The sequence below is a fragment of the Antechinus flavipes genome, chromosome 2 (assembly GCF_016432865.1).
Source record: "Antechinus flavipes isolate AdamAnt ecotype Samford, QLD, Australia chromosome 2, AdamAnt_v2, whole genome shotgun sequence".
Taxonomy (NCBI): Eukaryota; Metazoa; Chordata; class Mammalia; order Dasyuromorphia; family Dasyuridae; genus Antechinus; species Antechinus flavipes.
Genome location: NC_067399.1, coordinates 467,368,840 through 467,380,616, shown reverse-complemented (window position 1 = coordinate 467,380,616; position 11,777 = coordinate 467,368,840). Strand labels below are relative to the sequence as shown.

The 11,777-nt window shown below is 46.6% G+C and overlaps 1 protein-coding gene across 1 annotated transcript in view; it reads right to left on the bottom strand.

Annotated features, from left to right (window-relative positions):
- Nucleotides 1-4,309: 4,309 nt before the first annotated feature.
- OLFML2A (olfactomedin like 2A) overlaps nt 4,310-11,777 on the bottom strand; it is a 45,478-nt gene continuing 38,010 nt past the window's right edge. Inside the window, exon 8 of the mRNA XM_051979627.1 lies at nt 4,310-10,761. Coding sequence (XP_051835587.1) covers nt 10,157-10,761 — 605 coding nt within the window. The 3' untranslated portion in view covers nt 4,310-10,156. The remainder of the gene's footprint in view (nt 10,762-11,777) is intronic.

Below are 11,777 nucleotides of genomic sequence, written 5' to 3'. Positions count from 1 at the left end.
GCCCTGGCAGTGACTTCCTTCCAATCTGGGAGCTGCTGAGCCAGGCTGGGAAGGGCAAAGGGTGGCGAGGGAGAGGCCGGAAATAGAGAAGCCAGCTGGGCAGAGCACAGGGCACTGAGGGAGGAGTGGGACGATAGACACCTGCCCGGCTTCGCGGTCCCGCTGGGATGCTCTGGCCCCCATTGGCTCCTTCTCCCTCTCTGGCCTCTTGTCTCCCACGGCTCCTGGTGACCTCTAACTTCCAGCTGACAGCACCCAGAGCAGAGCCCTTTTTGCTGTGTCCAGACCTGTTGGATCTCTTAGTCTTATTCTATAATCCCAGTGATTCATGCCTCCTTTGAGTGCCAGCATCATTTTCCATTGTTCCATTCCCTCTCACTTCCCCACCTCTCCAGAAAGCTTTTCATTTTTAAATACCTCCTAGTTCTGATATTCTATTCTAAGGACAATCAGAACTGTCCAAAGGAATGGGCCCTCTCGGGAGACGCTGCATTTCCTAACACTGGCAGCCTAAGGCGGAGAGATCATTTATGGAGAGGTGATTCCGTGGGGCACTGGTCAGTCCAAATCTGGCATTCTGTGATTTTAGGAAGGCTTCTAGTTCAAGCTGACATCTTATGGTTCTTGTATTTCCTATTTGGTTCCTATATTATTCCTGCAGCCCAAGAGAATCTTCTTTCAGGTGAAACGTGGTATAGGTGAATCCATGTTATTACTTATACAAATGGGGGAGAGGTGCTAGGGAGGTCCCAACAGCCACAGTGGCTTACAAGGCAAGGAGGATTTTTATAAAGATATGGATGATGGGAGTTGTAATGTTAGCTATACAAAGAGCTTTCTCACAATCACTTTGTAGGTGAAGTAAATTAGATCATTCAATATTACCCAGCCTAGTAAGCAAGAGTAAGTAAGCAAAACTATTGCCTTGAATAGTTTATTGACATTTATCACCCTCTCCATCCTTCCTTCTCTCTTATCACCCTCAAAGAATCCCCTACAATTTGCCACAATCTTTTTGTGCCCCTGCCCATGTTTTCCAGTGTTTTTTTCCCTTTTTGATCATCATCTTTTCTCAAACTTTTTTTGGGGGGAGTGTGTGGCAGCAAGGCAATTAAAGTTAAGTGGCTTGCTCAGGGTCACACAACTAATAAGTGTCAAGTGTCTGAAGTCACATTTGAATTCAGGTTCTCCTGAAGCCAGGGCTGGTGTTCTATTCACTGCACCACTTAGCTGCCCCTCCAGTGCTTTTTCAAAAATAAATTCATGACAAAATAGTCTGGAAAGCCTAGGAAAAGGCTAAATGGGATCTCATTCTGTACAGTATTTGTGAGCAGGGATGGGAGAGCTCTAGGTCTTAGCAAAATGGAAGTGAGACTCATTGACTCTGAAGTTGATTTTATCACTGAACTTCATGTGGATGTGATTTCATTCTGAGTAGAGGCAGAGGACAGGACCAAATGACCTTTCTTTATTCCTTCCAGTCCAAGGAAGTAATGCTGAAAGTGTGGCAGAAAGAAACAAACTAGTTGTGTGATCTCACATGCGTCATTTCTTTGTTTCAGTCTCAGCTTCCTCTGTAAATAGGAATTTAGGGGCATTATGGTGGTGCAGTGGATAGAATGCAGAGCCTGGAGACAAGAAGACTCATCCTCATGAGATCAGATACTTACTGGCTGTGTGACCCTGTCACTTAATCCTGTTTGCCTCAGTTTCCTCATCTCCAAAAATGAGCCAGAGAAGGAAATGGCAAACAACTCCAGATCTTTGCCAAGAAAACCCCAAATGGGATAATGAAAATTCAGGCACAACTGAAATATGACTCAATAGCAACAAACAAGGGTTGGGATTCCGTGATCTCTGAGATCACCAATTCTTACATCCTGAGACCTATATTCAACATTCTGTAGTCTAATGAATCTTGCAATTCTGATATTTTGAGATTTATGTTCTAACTTTCTATGTATTAAGGCCTCCTCTAGCTGTGACCTTCTGTGATTGAGTTTCAGGGGTCCTTTCAAAACCAGAGATAAGAAAGGAACTGCCTAAGTCTAGTAAAATCTAGTTTGGGTCAGTTTGTTGTAGTTTCATTATGGAATCCCAATGTAAAATAGAGCCCTTGGTCTCTAGGGAAAAGAAGCCAGCTTGCTGGGCTCAGCTTCAGGTTTTTCTGAAATCATCCTACTGATCTTTTCTTATAGAGCAATAATATTCCATAACACTCATATACCATAACTTACTCAGCCATTCCCCAATTGATGGGCATCCACTCATTTTCTAATACTTTGGCAACACAAAAAAAGCTGCTACAAATGTCTTTGCACATGTGGGTCCTTTCCCCGATTTTAGGATCTCTGGATCACTGCTGGATCCTGTAGGACACTGCTGGATCAAAGAGTATGCACAGTTTGATAACCCTTTGGGCACAGTTCTAATATATGATATATTTTAATATGATCAGTTTCCCTGGAAGTACTATAAAATTATTTTATTTATTTAAAAGCATTATTCTGAAGATTCTATAATCCAGCGACCAAAGTGGTCCATGACACAAAAGAAGTCAAGAAGCCCAATTGGGCTAACCTTTCCATTGGACACTGAAAACAAAGGATTCTTGGAAACTGAGGTCCAATGAGAGGAAGAGGGAGTGACTTGTCCAAAATCACTAATAAATGTCAGAGCTGAGATTCAAACAATTCTCCTCACTCTAAATCTCATCTTTTCCTATTTATCTTATCTATGTTAGTGTCTTAATAACCTACTAAACTCTGCATTCCAAAGTACTCATTTATGTACTACAATTACATCAAGTTCCTTGGTCAAGGTGAATGAAGATTGACTTGTCTTTTGTAGTATCTATTCTCATTGACTTTCCTCTCCCTTACCTAGTTTTATTTTAGAAGGATCAGGGTATATAAACTGAGGCACAATTTTTGGTCATTTTACTAAAATTTCTCCTATTTGTGCAAATGCACTTTAAATACAAATAATTGCAAGCAGAAATTATAATTTTACTCTGAAACTAAAAATGTTCCTCCTACTAATTTCTTTTCTTTATACATTAAAGAAAAGAACAACAACAAAATACTGCCCCCTTCAAGGTATTCTTAAATTCCAGTCCTGCTGTTTAAAATAATCCTAAGGTGTTATTTCTTTATTCTCCAAATGCAGCTAAGTTTGAAGTCTCATTTTGAGCCCCCCCCCCTTTTTTAAATACTAAATTCTCTCACATGGTTAAGCTGTGACATCATGGGACAGAGTCTTGTAAAATAAACCAGAGGGTCAGCAAAACAAACGCCACTTTCACTGTGGGAGAATGACTTCAAAACTTCAAAAGAGCTGTGATTTCCTAGGCTTTGCCCCATGCCTTAATAATAATAACCCATGTTTCTCTAGCCGCTAGCGTTTACAAAGCACTTTATTCGCATGATCTCACTTGTGCTCACAAAGGCAGAGATTTATTTTCGCCATGATCAGATGGTCAAACACAGGCTTTAGAGAGGGATGCCACAGGGTACTTTGACGATGGCTGTTTCTAAATGACAGCACCAAGACCCAGACTGGGGTCTTCTGATTTCAGATTCAGTGTCCTTTGCCACTATGCCAAGTGATTCTTCTGGAACTCTTATGGCCAAGAAAATCTGTCACCTGGAGCTAAGCTGATGGTGGCTGGACTTCTTGGTGGGCAGGTCCTTGGAGGACTTTTCAGGGTGACAAGCCTGGCCAGAACCTGGACCATTGAGAACTCAGCGCCATCAGGACATAGGGAGGGTCACAGAACCACACTCTGGAGCTGGGAGGGACCTCAGGGGCCATCTAAGCCGAAGCTTCTCATTTGACAAATGAAGATCCTGAGATCCAGAGAGTCAGGGGTGCACGGGTCAGGAGCCTAGGTTTTCCAGGGGGTACAGTGGATAGAGTGCCAGACCTGGAGTTAGAAAGATTCATTCCTGAGTTCAAATCTGACCTCCGACACTTTCTGGGTGTGTGACCCTGGGCAAGTCACAAAACCATGTTTACCTCAGTTTCCTCATCTGCCAAATGAACTAGAGAAGGAAATGGCAAACCCCTCCGGATTCTTTAACAGGAAAACCCCAGATAGGGCCACAAAGAGTCAGATGCACCTGAAAAAAGACTGAACAAATCTAGGATCCCCACTTCAGTACTCTTTCTGCTGAACCAAAACTAGTAGAAGACATAATTATCACACAGACAATTGAAATTGAATCATGTGGTTGTGATAGATTTTATTCCCTAGACATCTTTGTCCTGATCTTCAAATAATATTTATTTGAAATGAAGCAATCCTTGATTAGGGATCATATTTTTCTTTTATTTCAAAGGCTTGTTACATGTTTAAAAAAAAAAGTTGCCAACCAATGTGGATGCATGGCTGATACAGGCAGATTCTACAGGATGCACATTTGGGTACAATGCTTCACAAGGTGATACTTGCTAGTTTGGCTTTTGCAAGGGGTACAGGAGAACTTGGACTGGAGCTGACTTTGGCAAACTATGGTTGTGTCTGCCTGTTTTTGTAAAGCTCATTCTTACATTTTTTAAATATGATAATACATAATTTTTAAAATGTCCAAACCATCCTTAGCTCACAGAAGAAGAAAAACAGACAGTAGGGCAAACATGGCCTGCTGGATTTGGTTTGACCACTCTTGGACTTGAAAGACTGAAGGAGCCAGTTATGGAAACTCTTAGTACTGACACATGAGGGAGGGGAGCCCATTTCTTCCTCTCTTCTTAGAGACCCTCAGAACAGTCCTGAGTTGGAAGATAGGGCTCCACAGGTTGTCTCCGTGTCCATAAATAACAATAAATGATTGTTCTAGATGGGCCCTGCAGACTAAATGTACAATGGCACTGGGACAGCTCCTTGCAGTGGGGTTTGGAGCAAACTTTGTAGGTTTTGGGAGCTGGAAGGGACTTTTTGATACTGCCGTGGGAAAATAGGGCAACAGCCCCAGCCCTGCTTAACTCACATGGTTGTTGTTAAGAAAATAACTTATTAACTTTACAGCGCTATAGAAATGGGATTTTTATCACGAAATGTTAGAACTAGAAGGGACCTGAGAGATCAATTGACCAATCTTCTCATTTTATAAAGAGAAACTGACATCAAGAGAAATTAAGTGCATTGTCTCAGGTCACATTGGCAGCATAGAAAAATCAGGATTTGAATTTAGGTCCTCCAACCCCCAAAATAGTCACTTTTGGTTCCTTCTACCTTTAAAGGTTTTTAAAAATTATTATTATGTATAAACACAACTCTTTCCTAATCCCAAGTTCTGTGATATCTGGCTATATTCTCAACCACCCCCTCTATGCTCACAAGGAAATGCACCTATAGCTTGGGGAAAAGCGGATCCATCTTCAAACACATTTTAAAATGAATCTCCTGAAGGATTGAGAGAAAGGAGGTACCACAAAGAAGAAAGGGCCATAAAGAGATTCCTGAAAGAAAACCCTGCGGTAAAGGAAATGGAATGCAATACTTTTGCCTTTCAGAGAAGCAGGCTAAGAGAGTGGACAGCCTCCTTCACAATAAGCACTGAGATTGCAGTCAGGTTAGGGCAGAAATCATGCTTTACCATTCTGGCCAACTGGTGGCAAGGGCCCTAACCCCTGAGAAATGTAAGGGGCCTTTAGAACCAACAATATGAGAGCTGGGATGACCTCTGAAATTTTATAGAATGTCAAAGGTGGATGAGACCTAGAACACAGAATTGTAGCAGGTCGGTCAGTCACGAAGCTCTTGACTATTATTATATTATTAAGCTCTTCCTACATGCCTGGAAAACCAGGTCCCTGCCCTCAAGGAACATACATTCTAAAGGGAGGCGGCAACATGGACCACCAGACAGGTACAAGGTACACACAGGTGGCTGGGAGGTAATCTCAGGGGGGAAGGCACTAGCAGCTGAGGAGACCAGAAAGGGCCTCTGGCAGAACCTCCAATTTGAGAGGAGCCTTGGTGGAAGATGGCGGTGGTGAGAGAGCATTCCTCAGAGAGGAGAGCCACAGAGAGGGAGGGCTGTGGCAAGGGACAGCAAGTAAGCCAGCATGCATGCACTGTCCAGTTGTGGAGGTGAGCGTAAGAAGCCTGCAAAGGGAGGAAGGGGCCAGGGCATGAACAGCTGTCAGTGCAAATGTCGTCGAGTCACCTCTGACTCTTCATTTCCCTGGCAAAGGTCCTAGACTAGTTTGCCTTTTCCCTCTCCAACTAATTGTACAGATGAGGGTAAAGTGACTTGCCCAGACTCACCCAGCCAGTAAGTGTCTGGGGCCAGATCTGAACTCCGATCTTCCTGATTCTAGGCCCAGGACTCTTATCCACTGCAGCGTCTCACTGCTTAAATCCAACTTGTGAGATTTATATTTCTTCCTAGAGAGGTCCTTGGAGTTTACTGTATATGGGGCAGGGGAGATCATGGAAGGAGAAAGAATGACAAGGCTGTATTTGAGCTTTAGGAAAATCACTTTGGTGGCTGGGTAGAGGATGGACTGCATTGAAGAGAGAGTTAAAACAAGAAAGAATAATAAAATATTGCATTTCTCCAGGCAAGAGATGATTAGGGCTTGAACAAGAGTGGTAGTTGTGTGAGTGCCGAGAAGGGGATATATAAGATTTCACATCAGCATGCAGAACTCCTAGAACATAGAACATAGAATTCAGAAGGAGCTTTAGCAGATAGATTATTGGAACACGGAACACTAGATCATAAACCATAAAGTGTTATAAATGAAAACGACTTCAAAGATGATCTAATCCTCCATTTAAAGGGGACAAAAATTAGGAGGAAGTTAGTGGTTTGTTCAAGGCTGCACGGTGAGTTAGTAGCAGCCTCAACACAAATGCAGGTTCCTACATTTCCAATCCAAGACTCTTTCCACTCCCCACCCCATGGCTTCATTCAGACCTGTTTTCCCACTGAAGCTTCTCCCTTTGAAGAGAGCCTTCAGGGCTGGTATTCTTTTAGCAAAGCCTGTTCTCCTCTTCCCCACATTCCTCCATTTTTTCTTTCTCACAACCCTTAGCTGTCTCTGGTCACTAGCAGTCTCCTCTGTCTTTCAAAGCCTTTCCCAGTCACAAGCCAGATCCAGAGCTCCTCCCAAGCAAGAGGAGTTCAGGATTCCTGCTATCTGGGACCCCAGACATTGAAAGAAAAATCACATAGGATGTCCCAGTGCTGATGGTTCGGACTGAATCCAGCAGAACTGTGGTGGGGGTTCAAAGGGAAGGATGGAAGAAGTTGCTCCTTGCATGCTAATACTGAGTACAGGCCATACTATTCCCACCCTCTCCTTTGAAACAACTCAGTTCAGCCTAAGACTTAGGTTGTTTTTCTAGGAATCACAGAATCTAACACTGGAAGGACCAAAGATAGCCCCCTCATTTGACAAAAGAAGAACATAAGACCTAAAGAGGTTAAATGTTTGCCCAAGATCTCACAGATAGAAAGAGCAGATCCAGGAAACGAATCCAATGCTGCCCCAAGCATCTCCATCAGATTATAGGATTTCAGAGCTGGAAGGGTCCTTGCCCATCATCGGGTCCAAGTAGGAATCCCTCGTCCTGTATCCCTGACAACTGGCCACCCAAGCTTTACTTGGAGCTCTCTAGTGGGGCTATTTCTGTAGCTTTCACCCATGGCTCACTGCTCCATCTTCTTCCAAGAATGTCTAATTTTAAGTGTGTAGCCTGTATTGGGGGAAGGGCAAGCATATATTCAGACCAAATTCCACGGCCCGGCGAATAGTGGTTCGCAGTATGGTTTGGGACAAGTGATGAAAGTTTCCCTGAGTACATAGGAAGTATGTTTGAAATGCCCACTGTGATGGGATTTAGAACTAGAAGGGCTTTTGGAGACCCTGAAGTCCAAATCCCCTGTTTGAGGAAACTGGGGCCTAGAGAAATGAGAGAAGATCTGCCTTTAGCAGGTGCACTCTGGGAACCTCAGTTTGGGGACATGGCGAAAGATGCCAGGACCACCTGCTGTATGATATTGAGAGGTGTGTGGGGTGGGGGGCAAAGCTATCAGGCAACTGGCCAAAGCAAGCATTTCTGCAGTGGGAGGGAGCCTCGGGCTGGGCCAGAACTAGGGGGAGCGAAAGGAGGGGAACAAGCTGATGAAAACAGCTCCCCTCCCGACATTTCCTGGCACACAGGCACTTACAGCATTCTTGGGCCCCAACTGCAGAAATAGATGACAACATTTATGAATTACAAAAGAAAAATCATTGTAGAAGAAAGGGAGAGGACGTTGGAACAAGTTCTCGTGTTTTCTTGGTATTTGATTTCAGGCCGGCTCGTGGGTGACTGTGGAAGGATGGAATGTGTGTCGGACAGTGTGCAACAGCATCCCAGGAGACCGGGAGCCAAGGACCTGAAAGTACATGGGGCGGCCTGAGGCTGAAACATAGCCCAGGCTTACCAAGGACAGGAAAACAATGCTCCCTTAACCAGGGTTCTCTCTGCATACAGAAGACGCTTCATATTTGTTGAAATGAAATAAATCCATAAGAGCACAGGATTTAAAGTTGGAAGGGTTTCTGATTCCCTCACTTTCACAAAGAAGGAAACTGAAAGTGGCTGAGCTGAATGGGTACTGATCCAAGTCCACACTGGTAGTCAATCTCAAAGTCAGAACTTGAATCCAGGACTCCCAGTGGAAGCACAAACAGGTTCCCCTTGCACCCTAGTCCAAACCTCTCTTCTTTGTTCAACAAATCATAAAATTTAGAGCCAGGAAAAAACTTAGAGGTTAATTATCAGGACTTCTTAAACTTTTGCCCCAAGAAATTTTTACATGACCCCAGGTATATAAAACAGGTATTACAAATCAAACATTTACTGAAAACAAATCATAATTTCATGACCCCCACATTGTTATCAGACCCCCATGTGGGGTTGTGATCCAGGTTAAGAAGCTGGGATCTAGTTCAGTTCCTTTGTTTAATAGAGGAGGAAGTGGAAGCCCAGAGAGAGGGGCCTGATTTGCCCAAAGTCTTTCATTTAGATTTAGACTTTAAAAAAAAATTCATAATTAGTGCTCTTTCCATTGGGCTACAGGGCACTGAATGAAATTAAATTAAATTAAACCCAGGGAAATGACTGCTTCTTGGGTAGACAAATAGGGAGACAAAGACAAACCAAGAAGGCTTTCTCTTACCTCTGTTTTGCCATAGGTACACACATGTGCACATATGAATAGATGTCCATGTGTACACATACGTATATATGTGCACACACGGACACACACACAAATACACCTTCCTATCATTGTAACTCACGGCTGTTTCTCTCCCTGATACATCCTTATGATGTAGAGGGGTCCCGGTTCTCCTCGGCCATGCCTAGGAAGCCAGTTCTGGTAGGAGAGCCCAGTGACGGAGGGCATCTGGCACTGGACTAGCCAGCCTCGCTGCCGGGGGGCACAGAGGGGCTCCTTCCCAGAGGGACGGCCACCAGGAAATGAATTTTTTGGCCCCGGAAATTCATTAAACCGCTCACTTTGGAGCGAGGGCCTGGAGCCAGTTAGACAAGAAAAAGTAGCCATGCCAAGAGCATCCCTGGTCTTGGAAGTGTTTTATATATATATGTATAATCTATAGTATACTGTCATATGCACTTACTCAGGTAGGAAATGATGGTGACCCCTGATTTCTGTTAAAGAGGGCAAAATAGTTCAGCCCTCGGGAAAGGGTCACTTGGGACCACATGACCTCGAAGGGCCCTCTCAAAGCTAGAGGTTCTAGAATTCTCTCATTCTCTGTGCTCCAGTGACCTGTCTCCTGGTTCTGGCTGCAGGGGGTCCCCCGGGAACACAAAAGCAACGGACTTTTATTTCAAGAATGAGGAGACAGAAGAAGGGGGAAAGAGGGCGGGAGGATGGGGGTGTAGCTCTAGAAAGCTTGCAGGGACAGGCGAAGGCCGGCTCCTAGGAAGCTGCCCCCCCTCTGCGCTCGGTTTCTCCTCTCCCCTGCGGGACCCCGCTCCGGGCAGCCCCAGAAGCGTCCCCACGCCCCCTGCTCTGGGGGAAGGGGCTCTCCGGAGCCATCTCAGAAGGGGGCACCGGTTCCCTGCGGCCCCCTGCTCTGAGCCTTGGGGGCCCCAAAAGTGCTGGTGGGAGCACCCCCTCTTCCCTCAGACCACAAAATGGAGCGCGTAGGTGACCTGGTGGCCGTTGTCCCAGGCGTAGAGGACCTTCTCCTTGGGGTTGTAGTCGATCTGCGTGGTGAAGGCGTGCTCGTTGAGGAAGGGCAGCCGCGGGGCGGCGTCGGTGCTGGTGTGAGTGTCGAAGGCGTAGGAGATCTGGCCCTCGCTCTGGTTGTACACGTCCACGGCGTACAGGATCCCGCAGACCAGGAAGCAGTTCCCGTAGGAGTTGCGCCGCAGCCGCGTCTTCCACGTGGTCTCCCGCCTCACGGACAGGTCCCCGGGGTCCAGCCGGCTGAGCACAATCACCTCCTGCTGGGAGAAGCCGCCCTCGTCCACCGCCGGGTAAATGACCCACAGGCCGCTCTCGTCCACCGCGAAGTCGATGTCGGAATGGCCGCGCCACTTCCAGGGGGTGGTGTCCTCGTAGACCACGTCCGGCAGCAGGGTCCAGGCCGCCACGTAGCGCTGCCGCAGGTCGTACTTGATGATGTTTTTGGTGAAGGCGCGGTTGTAGTAGAAGGCGCCCTGGAACACCACGTGGCCCGTCCCGATCCAGTTGTATGGCAGTTTGTACATGTTGCTCCAACGGCCTGAGGGACAGATTAGGAGCCCCGGTTACTGCTCAATAATAAATCAACTTCTATCATATTGATTTCACGTTAGTAATAAACAGTTTTAAAATAAAATAACAAATTAACCCCTGCAGTAAAGACATTTCAGGGCTCTTGGACCTAGGCCAGCCAAATTACAAGACTTCAGAAGAGTCCTTTACAGCGCAGCATCCCCGGGGGGGCAGAATAAATGGCTCACGAGACTCCTCCTAGTCACGCTCCAATCGCCCGCCCAAGGCAGGAGGGTCCGCCCCGCACCCCGGCTCCCTGTTTCTGAGATAAGGAAACTAAGGCCCGGAGTGGCTCTCCTAGTCGGGAAGGACTAGCCAAGGACGGGCCAGAGTCCGAACCAAGATTTCCTGCCTCCAAACTAGAGTCCTCTCCGCTGGGACTCTTCCAGTTCTAGCCTCCTCGGCTTGAAGTTCCCTTTCAGCTGTAACATCTTAGGAGCCCCACGGGGAAGGCGGCGGGAGGGAGGCGGGTCTCGGTTCCGAACCCCCGGCCCGGCACTTCCCTGTTAAGAGAACCGAGCACTTGTGGCCTCTTCTCTTTGATTGTGTAAGCCGGCCTTCAGCTTCCACCCTGCCCTGTTTCTGCTGGACCCCGATCCAAGCCCAGGAAATCCTGGGGGGCTCTCCGCTCCCGAGCTCGTGAAAAGCACCCACTGATCTTTTATCTTGTTTAAACACATGGATCGCATTAGGCACATTCCAGCCCTCGCCTGCTTGCCCCCCGCGGCTCCTGGGCCCCTCGCAGCCTGATGCTCGGGGGAGGGGGGGCCCTTTTGGACTGCTTATATAGGTCATCTTTCCTGAGGAGAAAATGAGGGCAGGCCTTCCCTGCTGGCACCCACAGCTCCCTCGCAGAGAGGGGAGCTGGAGTCAGAGAGCACAGAATGCCGGGGCTGGAAGGGCCCTGGGGTTCCCTCTGGCAGTGTGGCCATTTCCTTTTCCGCTTCATTTTGCGGATGAGGAAGTCGATGGAGTGATGTGACT